This window comes from Microchirus variegatus, assembly GCF_963457635.1.
Source record: "Microchirus variegatus genome assembly, chromosome: 22".
Classification (NCBI taxonomy): Eukaryota; Metazoa; Chordata; class Actinopteri; order Pleuronectiformes; family Soleidae; genus Microchirus; species Microchirus variegatus.
The window spans coordinates 13781532-13794964 of NC_139823.1; the positions used below are offsets into that span (position 1 = coordinate 13781532).

Below are 13433 nucleotides of genomic sequence, written 5' to 3' on the forward strand. Positions count from 1 at the left end.
TTTTTTCTTTCTCTCTTTCGTTTGTTCCTGCAGAGAAAACAAACAGCTCCGTCGCGTGCGTCATGTTCGCAAATCTCATCACATCTGCACCGATTTAAGAGGATTTAATTATTTTCGAATTAAACTCGGGACACCTCAGTTAAACCAGCAGGACGTGGGGCTGTAGTGCAGGTGCGTCATGGGAATATAATTCTGATTTACAGGGTCTAAAATGATGATTTTCATTATTGTAAATTGAAGTTAACCACTTGTATTAATAACAGCAGCATATATCTTCTTTAAATGTAATTAAAACTCCACTCTGGCGACACAAGCTTCACCTGTCTCATTGTTGAGCGTCTGGATGTTTTTTGGGGGTTAAATCAGCTGCTGCCCCCATTCGCGCCTGCAGTGTTTACTGCAACAAACAGATCCTCCTTAAATTTGCATCGTGGAGGACTTTGACAAATCAAAACCACGTGTTCGCAAACATATACAGCCTTCTTGAATTAAAGTCCGTCCCGCGGCTGCCCTCCATCCAACCTCGAAGAAAGGACTCCTCTGGGCTGTTTGATTAACCCGCGCGTAATTACAGCGCGTCCTCGCCACACGCTTTGCCATTCATCCAGTCATATCATTTGCAAATTGGGAGCGTATTAATGTGGCCACTAGACTCAAATTATGTGGGACGAGCTGCGGCGATGCCGCAGGAATATTTCGCATCGTGTAGGTCCGTTTGGAGTGGAGTGCGTAAAATTGTGTCTACACCAGAATAAACAGGAAGCACAAAGCGCACGGGTGTGTGTGGAGGTTGTTTTCCATTAAAACCTCGTTAGGTCACACAAACACACACAAAGTGCTCATGTGTTTCTGGCAGCAGTGTTTGTTGTCAGCTGAGCTTTAATAGATAAAATAGTCCCATTCTTCCCGGGTTGGCACGGCCTGCTGCGCCACAATGCTTATAGGCACAAGCGCCTCCAATGGCTGCTAAATAGTGAGTGTTTTTGTCAATATTAGCGGGACTACTTGGGCAAGGGGAGTTTATAATTGGACACGTGTGTGTGTGTGTGTGTGCCCCCCACCCACCAAACCCCCCCATCCCCTGCTTTTTGTCGTTATAGGAGATCAACTGATTCCTTTGTAATTTGTTTTTAAAGCAAAGAGCGATCCACAAGGAGGGGTAAAGTGTTTCTCAAGGGCCGCCATTCAGCCTTTAGAATTGGCCAGTGCGACCCGCTGAGAAACACGGAGGCCCTGGAAGTATTTAATCCACGAGATGTGTCCACGAGGCTGTCACACGAGAAGAAGTCCGGGCGCGTGCAGATAGCCCACTGGTTCTGTCTCTGGCTCCACAGACACCTGTGCACTTTATTTATTTATTTATTTATTTGTTGAGTGAACATGGAGGACATACTGTTTGACTTGGACCACGATGGCACCACGGATTTCGCATTTTGGGGACAGATGGACCAGAACTTCCAGTTTCAGAGCCAGCTGGACACCTTCCTCTCCGACTGCACGGCAGCCACGGGTCAGCTGTCGCCCTGGTCCTCCTTCGGCTGCCAGTCCGTGTTCCCGGACGCGCAGCTGACCCTCACCGACCTGGACGTGCAGTCTCCGGGCGCGAGCATCATCTACGCGGAGGACGAGAGCCCCGGCGCGGACGAGTCCCTGGACGCGAGCAAGCGCAGGGCGCGCAGGATCGTCTCCCACCAGCCCTACAAGGTGCAGCGGCACGCCGCCAACATCCGGGAGAGGAAGAGGATGCTGAGCATCAACTCGGCCTTCGAGGAGCTGCGCTGCCACGTGCCGACGTTTCCCTACGAGAAGCGGCTGTCGAAGATCGACACGCTGAGGCTGGCCATCGCGTACATCGCGCTGCTGAGGGAGATCCTCGTGTCAGGCTGCGACCCCAAGTCTTACGTGGACGAGTGCATGAAGAACGGCTACAAGAACCAGACCAACGCCATCTGGAACACCAGTGGTGAGATGATGATCGCTCTCATATCACGACATTATTGCAACAAGTCAATTAAAATGAGCAAATATCAACACTTAGCCCCTAATAATCCATGAATTATAGTGTTTTTTTTGTAAAATAATTTAAATCAAATGATGTATGATATAGAAAAAACGAATATATAAATAGATGATGTTGTATTTTGTAGAAGCTGCTATTGTAGTATATTGTGAATTACAGAGCCGGTCTAAGCCTTTTTGAGGCCCTGTAAGCACAGCACCTGACTCTTGTCAGTGTCTGATTATTCACACATAAATGTGTAAAGTCACTGGTCAGAAGGAATTGATTGACAAAGCAACTGTCTCCATAATAAAAAATAAATTGCATCTTTGAATAATTGATTCTAAGGCATGTCAAGTGCTCTTAGGGGCCCATGTGTAGCCATGGGGCCCCTAAGCAGCCTTATGTTGGGCCCCTCTATAGTAAACTAAACTCTGCTGCTGAGTTATACTTTACTCCTCATTAAAAACACTTCAACACAGCCCAGAATGAAACTCTGGCCATAAACTCACCAAAAACACAAAATATCTAAGTTTTTAAAGCTACAGATAATGTGAATTATCAGCATTCTTATGACAAATCTACATTTTTACATCATAAAACTACAGAGAAAGCATTTAGAAAGTGCACACTTCCACTGAGGCAGTGTCTATACAATATGTATCTTGCAAAATTAACTTTTTAATAAATTAGGACCTATACAGTTCCAAATGAATCTGTTTAATCTGTTTTTTCTAGATATACTTCCATCAAATGCAGCCCAAAACATAATCAAGTTTTCTAATTGTTAATTATGAAGCAGACTTTTATCCCCAGGTGTCTTTTTTTTTTACTTCATTTGTCTTCTCACAAACACACAGAGTTAGGGCTGATTTGAGTCATTCTGTGGGAATCTTCTCTGCATCATCTTTCTGGCTCTTTTCAGGGGTAAAGTGTTCTTCAGGGCCAGACGTTGGACTTGTTAGAAAGTCTTTAAAATCTATTAAAAACCTCATGTGTTTCTCCTGCCTTTTGTTTCCGTCTCTCAGATCTGACAGCCCGCCTCTCTTGGATTAAATGGGATTAAGTGAAGAACATGGGGGGGCGCACTGTGGAGAGGATGGCGTTGCTGCGTGGAGGTGGTTTTTTCTACATTTGTTCCTGCCTCTCTTCTCTCAAAGATAGGCAGCCAGCAGCAGGACAAGGGGGGGGGGGGGGGTGTCCCAGCGCCGCCGACCGACATCTGCGGACTTCTCACCGGGTCGCACACCTCAGGCTTTTCTCAAACCTCAACCACTCCTTCATTCCCCCGTGTGGCTTTTAATATTCTAATTCATTGTTGACTGTAATTGAGAGCCATTGTCTCTACGGCTGAGGAGGTAAAGGACGGTCTGTGACAGGGGGGGGGGGGGGGGGGCTGAATGGACGTGTACTCGGGCCTCATACTTCTGCATGTGGCCCTGAAGTGTTCCGTGGACCGCGGCTCATTAAGGCTGCGAGTCGATGTGTTAAAAAGAGCTTTACTCATGTAAATGAGACGAGGAGCAGATTGGTGTAATGTGTTTTAGCATGTCAGGTGCTGCTTCCAATCATGGCAATACGGTGAATTGTGTGTCTTTGGTTTTTTTTTCATGTGGAACCTCTGTTATTTATTTATTTATTTATTTATTTCTAATTATTGATTATTTATTATTAAAAATGTGTACAAGCGCTGCTGTGATTATCAACTGTGCGATGACTTGACTGTTTATGGTGTACATTTAAAAGCTTCTATACTCCATACGCCATGAGATAATGTCTTTTTCCTCAAATGGATCACAATTCAAACTATATGTTACATCCACATATGATGGATGAACTGATGAAGGACTGCAATGATTAGCTATTTTCATAATTGAGTCATCACTTTTTAAAATAAAACAAGCTCTCTGATGATTCTTCAGCTTCTTAAATGTGAAAACTGTCTAAAAGACATGCACTCAAACAATAATATGGCACAGGAATGTACTTTAGAGATGAAAATGAACATTCTGACCATTTATTTGCCTGAATAAAAACCTTAATCATGCACTAAAGGGTTGATTTAAGCCACTTTGTGCCCTCCATGATAGTCAAAAGGTACATTTCTACCATTTTCAAGCACACTATTATTGTACTACACTTAGAAATAAAAGTTATAAGTAGAACCATATAAGGTTATTCAGCTTGTCCTCATAGGAGAACCCTTTTTGGCTCCAGGTGGAACTTTTTTATAAAGGTTCCACCAAGAACCCTTTTAAAACCCTTTATTCAGGAAAGGTGTTTTAAAGGGTTCTCTGGATCAAAATGGTTCTTACTGGAACCATTAGTGTTACCAAGAACCCTTGAAAAAACCCTTTCCCGAGGTAGAACCTCAGCCCTGGTAGAAGAACCATTTTGGAACCCTTATTTCTAAGAGTGTAGAGGGAAACGTTTCCAAATGTGTACCATCAGGTACAGAAATGATCTTGATTGTCTTGTTCCCCTATTTTTGAGTGTGAAAACAAGGAGAAAATCATTAGAACTCAATTATTTTGGACATTTGTGAATGTGTCGAGGTTTGGGTAACGTCCATCAATATTCTAAAAACAAGGTATGGACAAAACAACTTAAGAGAATCACCAACAGATGATTTGATTATGAAAATAATCATTAGTTACAGCCCTGCTCTCTGGGACATGTCAAACCATCCATTATCAATAACTTTTAGAGAAGATTAAAAACACATGGGATCCCATTTACTTTGCATTAGAAACATCAGAAACATTAAAATCACTTTTTGAATTATTCCCATAGGGGAAATTCAGCAGTGTTTCTGGTGCTGATGTTACTCTGTACAGAACAGCTGTGTGGTGTAAAGCTACAACACAGAGAAAAAGGTTTGTGTGGCTGTGCCGAGGAGCAAGATTTAATTTAAACACTTGTTTTTAAATGAAATTCAATTATCAAATTAAATGAGCGTTTCCTCCCACAGTCCAAAAACATGCAGAGGTTAATTTGAGGCTCTAGATGGACTGTGAGAGTGAATGTTTGTTTGTCTCTGTGTGGTCCTGTGATGGACCGCTGACCTGTCCAGGGTCTGACCCTCGTCTTTCACCCTATGTCAGGGTGCAGGGATTGGCACCAGCGACCCCCGCGACCCTCATGTGGAGGATAAAGCGGTATAGACAGTGAATGAATGAATAAATGAAATGAATTAAAAGCATTTAAAAGTTATCTTCTTAATGTTTATAACAAGTGACCTTTGATGCTCTCTGACCTCTGTGTCCCCCTAGTGGTATTGGTTGGTTGATTTCTGTTTCTTCGTGCAACAGTCTGATCGTGTTTGTGCTTTTAATCAACTGTTTCACAGGTTGTGCTTCAAAAAGAGATGAATCATCGTTTTCACTGCAATAACTGCAGTTCATTACACCTCTGTGGACACATTTGCAGGGAGATGGACAATAGACACTTACTGTAAATGCAGAAATGAAGTAAGCAGATGCTTCATCTGTATCAGGATGATGAAGAGGCTCGTTCTCCTTCACCTTCATGATGGACATCAGCCTGTGAGAGAGTTGTTTCAGAGCATTATCAGTTTGTTCTTGCCACACTTTTCTTTTCTGATAACTAACTCCTCTGAAGATTACATAGTAAAAGTAATATTTAAGGTACAAGGCAATATACAGTATGGTTGTTTTTTCTCCTAGGACATATTATCATTAGAATGGAACACCAGAACACGATTTCAAGCTGGTTAAACTTAGACATAAAAGTTCAACTTCTGCTTTTAGAACACAAGGAATCTTGACTAAAAACCATGTTTTGAAGTTTCAGAACGTCTTAACTATCTTAATCAATAAAACTTGCCTATATTCCACTTCTTTAGCTAGAAAACTAAATCTAACACTGACTTGTCAATAAATGGAGATCAATGCTTTGGTGTGGAATTTACGGTGGCCCTGAAGTGCAAAACACAAACGCAAATCACAACACAAATCAAAAACACAAACGCAAATCAAAAACCACAAAAGCATTAACTCAAAACGGAAACGCAAATCACACAACGCAAACACAAAAGCACAAGGCACAAAAAACATTAACTTACTCTCGCTCACTCAGGATTTGTTTTTTGTGTTTTTGATTTGCGTTTGTGATTTGTGTTGTGTTTTCTTTTGTGTTTTGTGATTTGCATGTGTGTTTTGTGTTGTGTTTTGCGTTTGTGATTTGCGTTTTTGTTTTGCGTTGTGTTTTGCTTTTTGTGATTTGCGTTTTTGTTTTGTGTTTGTGTTTTGTGATTTGCGTTCGCGTTTTTGTTTTGCGTTGTGTTTTGTGATTTGCATTTTTGTTTTGCGTTTGTGTTTTGTGATTTGTGTTTTGCACCTCAGGGCCACCGTAGGTATTAACACTGTTCGACAAATGGCATAAAAAGTGTGAGTAACTGTTTGTGTCTTTATTTTGGGCCAATAATCCATGTAAATGAGACAACAGTGCCTCTTTTGTTAGATATAAAAGTATATGTTTTTAAAAAAAACTGTTGTTCCGTTCTCAATGCCAGCTCAGCAGACTCTGAATCATACATTTATATTACATAATTGTGTTTATGCACATTTATGATCCCAGCCCATCAAAACACTTAAATACCATTCTGATGAGACTCAACTCCACCGAGGGGGAAAATGTCGGGGTCCAGAATGAGTAAGAGTCCACCAGTCTGTGCACAACATCAGGCTTTTCCTTTCTTTTTTTCTTCTTCTTCTTCTTCTTTCTAGTTTATTGATTTAACATCCGGCAGAAGTGCACGGACAAACACTGCGAGGCTGTTCTGTTCATCAGTCAGCAGGTGTGTTTATGGTGTTAGTGTAACTCTGTCGTCTGGGCCCTGCACTTGTAAATATAATTAGTGTATCACATCCTGTTCAAACAATGGACGAGTCTGGGCAAAAAGAAATGTGAAACAGCCGTCTCAGAAAAAAAAAAAAAAAAAAAAAAAGGGGGGGTCGCGTTTGATTTAAACGGGTTTTTGAAGACGCCATTTTGTTCGATATAAAGTCAATTCCACATAACTCTTGTGGTTCAACGTTAAAAAACCACAACGTGGTAGAACAAAAATGACATTTCTTTTACATTCATATGGAGTCGGGGGGGTTAAGCCACATTAAATAAGATGGTGACATGTTTTGCAGTAAATATAACACAACAGTTACACAACTCACTCTTGGATTAAAGGACTTAGAAGAGTTTGGTACAGAACAACACAACAGGAAAAAAAACACATCTGTACACAAAACAACTCGTGTGTGTACAGAATAGAATATAATGTATTTAAATAGAGACAACGTGTACTAAAACACACTAACATTAAAATGTAAATGCATATACATAACAACTACAAGCCACACTACATTACACACAGTAACAGTTGTCAAATGATAAATATAAAACATAATTAGACCATAAAACCTGCTAAAACTACACTTGATAATATATTAAAACACAACTTACAAGTCAAATAAACCTAATTTACCTAAAACTATTCATGGCTATACTTTGTTGTAAACAGTTTTATTTCTAATAATAATATGTTTTCTACCAAGATGCTGAAAAATTATATATTGTATTCTTCTTTTTTGTAATAAAACATGTTCTTGAGGAGAAGTTTAAGCAAATACTTAAGTATAAAGAATATAGGTTTTCCAGGTAAAATAGTACAATGACTGCTGTACGTAGTAATAACATGTATTTATGCACCTGGTTTGACATATTTCACTTATATTTTTAAATCTACTTTCTTACCCATAAACCTAATATGTGATTGATTTAGAAAAGAAATAAAGACACATTTTTGAAAAAGGTTTCAAATTTGACAACAAACATGCTGACTCCTCCCAGAAGCCTTTGCACTCAGCACTCATCGCCATGGCGACCCAGCGTGTTGGCACTTTAATGGCTGTGAAAGTGCAGTTAAAGAGATCACCTGTTTTTCTCATCGCGGCTCCTTTTCACATCAGCACGCTTTTCAGCCGCTGAGCTAATAACTCAGGGCCGAGAGTGTGAAAGAAAAATGTGGTGTCGTCTTCAGAAATGCGTCCCGGGGGGAGTGTGTGTGCGTGCGTGTGCGTGTGTGTGTGTGTGTGCGTGTGTGTGTGTGTGTGTGTGTGTGTGTGTGTGTGTGTGTGTGTGTGTGTGTGTGTGTGTGTGTGTGTGTGTGTGTGTGTGTGCGTGTGTGTGCGTGTGTGTGTGTGTGTGTGTGTGTGCGTGTGTGTGTGTGTGAGGGCCACGCGTTTGAGGCCTTCTCGGATGAGCACGTTCAATGATTAAAACCATGAGTCAGAAAAAGCTGCAACGAGAGAAATGAACAGTCAGTTATAGGTGAACTAAGACACTTAATAAGATGAATGCTCTTGTGTTTGCCTCCAATTTGCATATTTACACAAATCTTCGCCAAAGTTTAACATTTTCAACTCGAGATTTGGAGCGACTGACACATTATTATCTGTAAATTGACTTTGCATATAAATTTCCCCAGTGTGAACGCAACATTAGTCATTTTCCTCTTGACGTAAGACAACTCCTACCATTCAAGAACTTTAAAATATTCAGTTCACTGAGCTGACAGAGCACACTCAGGCCAGTTGCATCAGATTTAAATTACTAGCAGTCGTAATCCTATTCCCAATCCCATTATGTGGGTGTTATTTTAATCCAAAAGTCCGGTTTTAGTTGGATTAACACAATGATTTAATTCAGTACGTATGGTTGTAGCTCGACTTTATACTTTCAACTGGATCACTGTCCATGTCCCAGTATACAAGCACTTTTATTGATTTATTGAGTCACGTGACTCCACCTCCACCTCCACTCCACAAGGGGGCGATATACTGTATTTCCTGCTTGTTAGTATTAAGCAGTTTCATGTCAAACGCCTCAGTGATGGATGATACAAACAATAATAATAAGTTAATGGATGATAATGGAAATATTAATATATTTATTTGTCAAAAAATAACCAAAAAAAAAATTAACATTTACTAAGACAGACAGTTAACCTGACCTTAAAGTTCCAGTTTTAGTCAGACTAACATAATAATTCAGTGTTTGTAATGTCATATAAATCTGTTGACCGTCCAGATGAGAGACTGTGAGGTGGAATCCGTTATTTTTAACGATGATTTGAAGCCACACAGTGTACATTTACTGTCCTGTAGCTTCACTGTAAAACACTGGTTGTTGCAGCCTGAAGCAGAGCTGAGAGTGAGGGCGTCATTGGTGACACAGGTGACAGCGACACAGTGACAGTGGACTGTAAAAACGCCGCCTCTGTGTTGACATCCACTGAGCTTCACTCTGCGTGTCGGGGGCCCAATCAGCAGAACAAACACCACCACTGTTTGCCCAGTCTTGCTGTGCTGCCACCCCCCCCTCCTCCCCCCTCGTCTCCTCCTCCCCCCCCCCCCCCACATCCAGGGCCACCTGGCTTTACACATCGCACCGTGAAGCCGAGCCGACCATCATGTTAACCTTGGCACCAGGGTCACAAGTGCACCGCTAATTACACGACATTATTTGTGCAGTAGGCGGCACCGGCCCCTCTGTCATTTGTTGGGCAAATTTACTTTGACCCTATCAAAAACAACCCTTCCTCCTCCTCCTCCTCCTCCTCCTCCACCTCCTCCTCCTCTTCGTCTTCCACCTTCCCTTTGGCCTGGTTAAAGTTCAGATTCTGGAAGTCGTACACGCATAATGAATATAATTGCGTTATAGCCAGGCCATAATTGCCGCGGCAGCGCTGTTTTGTGTAACTGTCAAGTCGGTGAAGTGCATCTGAGTTGAGCGCGGGGTTGAACTCCAGGTTTCGTTACGTCGCCGCCGAGAGCCGTGATAAACAGCACTCTGACCTGCAGCCTCCACGGCTAATCCCACCTCTGTGTGTGTGTGTATAGAAGTATGTGTGCAGCACAGGTGGTGGAGCGGCTCAGCCACTGATCACACTGTGATTTACCTACATTTGTACATCGTTCAAGTCCTCAAACAGGAAAAGGTGTCCTTTTACAATGCAAACTTAAAGCTACGGTATGTAACTTTTGTTGATGTTGTTTTTCTTTGTAAACGTCATTTTTTAGTTTTTGTATTTTACACTAAACTTTTGCCATTCACGCATACATTCTTTCACATACTTATTCACAGCCGTCAGGAGCAACAAGTGTCTTGCCTAAGGACACATCGGCATCGGGAATCGAACCCACAACCTTCAAGAAACTGAAACTCATGATTGTGTACTGTATGCACCGCAGCAGCATAGAAATAAGCATTTATAACCAGCGAGCAGTAGAATTCACTCTTATCTTGATATATGGCAGGGGTTTCAAACACACGGCCCGGGGGCCAGAACCAGCCCGCAGGATGAATTTGTGAAAATTTCACATTAATGCATGTGTAAAAATTGTAAATGTAGGCATAATATTGTTGAAATTGCACCTAATTTCAGGTTGTTGTTGTAAAAAGGGAAACATGTGCAGTCCTAGTTGTTTATGCTATTATCAAATTGCACCGTATGACCTTTATTTTATTGCTTATTTGTGTTGTTTTTATATTTTCTACAGTACTTTTATTGTTATCGTTTGCTCTTAAGTCTATTAGGTCACACGTTTGTATGTTTTATTTGTTTATCTCTGATGTACAGCACTTTGTTTCAGCTGTTTTAAAATGTCTTTATAAATAAAGTTGGATATGATTGGATTGTACTGTATGTGACCCCTGAACTAAAATGAGTTTGACACCACTGATACATGGGCATTTATTTGTATTTCAAAGTTACGTACTACAGTTTTAATTCACATTTATATTTTTTACGCCTCGTTTTTTTATGCTGGGGGGGGGGGAAACCATGTTAGAACTTGGGCACCTTACCTAACACATCCAGCATGAACAATGGACACAGAGCTGCTGTACATCATGATTTCTCTTCTCCACACACATCATCCCAGGGGCACGTAAAGCCCTGGAGAGATGCACTTCAAAGATTTGCCTTATTGTTTATTGGGGCAGCCATAACTCTACAGGGCAGGTACAGCAGAGCATACAGGTGGTGGTGGTGGAGAGCGCTTATTCTGCCCTATGTCTCCAAATATCAAAGGTAACTCTGTCAGTGGGGGTCTCTGGCATCTCGGGCCCCCCCCTCCCTCCATCCTCTCCACACAGGAGACAAAGCATCGCGCATGCAGCATTGCGTCTGCATCGTATTAAACAAAGCCTAAATGCTTCAAGCTGTTACACACTCCCCAATGAATGCTTTATGAAAGGGCCCCTAATGCGATTTCAGAAACACCTTGTCATCAGCCCTGGGGCGGCTCACTGCAGAGGTTTGGATCTATGAATGAATGAATGATTGAACAGGCTGAAGGTGAACGACTACCATGAATGTGGCCGCGCGTATAGTTTTACAGGCTAATATGTCTCACTGATACGGCCTGTTGTTGTTTCATCCTGTGCTATATTAGAAGCGCTGACTGTGAATGGTTCGTCCAGTGTGGACGCATGCTGCAATCGCCCAGGAAGAACTTGAAAAACATCTATTTTTATCCAGAAAGAAGACAATCGTCAATAAATTCTGAATCATGCAGGTCTTTTTCTTTTTTCAAAGTGTTGCATACATACTGTATATCTTGTGTTGTGCAGCCTGACATGCAACTTCCTAATAAGAACTGACCTGTGAGTCACGTTTTCACAACTTACTGGAAAAGAGACAGAGAATTAAAGAAAAACATCTTTTTGATCCCACTTCTGAGTAAAAAAAGAAAAGGACCATTCTTTTCCAGTAGGTACAACCATAACCCCAGGCATTGTAAAAAGCTTATAAATAAAACATTAGAAAATCAAGATACAGAGCGAATCACTGGCGACACTGTAGTTACACAACGGTTTGTGCTATCGGAAAAATCCCAACTGTTTCTAAAAGCTGAGAAGTTGACCCCACCAAAGCCAATGTGTGGTTATTGGGAGGATTTTATGGCCAAGTTGCTTTAGATTTATTACATAATGCACCTTCAAAATAGTATAAAACGGACAAACAATAGCAAAAACAGGCCAAAAATTGGAAACTATATACAGTTCTATGTTCACTTCTTCCTGTAAACAGCACGAGTGAAATTACCGTAATAACCACACATTGGCTTTGGTGGGGTCAACTTCTCAGCTTTAGGTGGCGCCATTGCAAATCATGTTTTGGTCAGTAGAGTCTCAGCAGCCGAGCAACCACGGGTTGCCAGTTACGTCAGAAAACGAAAACTAAAAGACCTCTGTATTTTGAATTTGAATGTAGTAACCGTTTTTGGCCACATTCTTACTTATGGCGCCTTTAACTTGCAAAATCTGTTGTTTGTGTACAACTGCTGTGTTTTTCTTCATTTTGAATTGTTCAAACGTGTATTTAAACATGCAGTATGTTGCAAATAACTGCCAGATATTGGAAGTTGTTCTGGAAAAATGGGCAAAAAATAGTCCAGTCTGACTTTTTAAGGGGTCGGTGTTAAAGGGTTAACACCAACCCTGTTACTTGTCATCATGTTTGCTTTTCCCCACTTCATTTGCAGTGTTGGGTTAGAACAGTACAGAGATGTAAACGGTCGCTCTAATGGAAACGGTGCGGCTACAAGTAGCTTTAAAAGTGATTGCACCGCTGGTAATAGAAACTGTATTCTGCACAATGAGAACCAGCTGGGCCTTTCCTCAGCTGAACATCTCTGCTTCTTCATCTTGAATCACTTCTTTCTGACACACACACACACAATGCACTTGTGGATTCACACACAATAATCAGGTGATAATGTAAACACTGTGCATGTGTGCTAAAAGCAGACGTGCACATGCGGGCCACTCGCTTTAGATCCCTTTGCCAAGATCATTTGGGGTGAGCCTCACAAGTGTTTTTTTGTTGTTTTGGGGGGGAAATTGAAGTCAAAGGTAACTGATCCCGGCAGACACATGGACAGTAAAATTCCACTCATCACTGCCTCCAACAAATCATCTCTTCCATAACTCCCCTCACACGTCCGTAAACCCTCTGCGTCAGATCAAAGCGTCCTGTGAATCATCGCGAGTCCACATATATACGTTTGGCTGACGATTCTCCTCCGTTTTTTTTCCTCCCATTCTTCTCTCTCTCTTTTCCCGTCCACCCCTCCCAAACTGTTTTTTCTCTCTCAACACCTCTCAGTCTCGCTGCTCGTCTCACGTCAGGTCGTTTTCTATTTACGACGCCGGCGGTGAAGGCCGTGCATGCGTGTGTGTGTGTGTGTGTGTTTTCAGTGGTGTGACAAGAGGATCTGGACTTATTATTATAACTATTATTAAGGCCGTGCCCTCGACCCACGCATGTGCAGCTGGTTTTCGAGGTGTCCGACAAGACAGAGGTACGTCATCTCGCTCTGCTGAGTTATGGCCTGAGCTCATCTTTGAT

The 13433-nt window shown here is 41.7% G+C and overlaps 1 protein-coding gene across 1 annotated transcript; it reads left to right on the forward strand.

The window, feature by feature from the left end:
* Positions 1–1380: 1380 nt before the first annotated feature.
* Positions 1381–3065, forward strand: LOC310942865 (pancreas transcription factor 1 subunit alpha; the record flags this gene model as incomplete). The annotated part of the gene is made up of 2 exons (XM_083908309.1): positions 1381–1963; positions 3028–3065. The coding sequence occupies 2 exons, from the start codon at positions 1381–1383 to the stop codon at positions 3063–3065; spliced, it is 621 nt and encodes a 206-aa protein (XP_083764435.1).
* Between the last annotated feature and the right edge of the window lie 10368 nt (positions 3066–13433).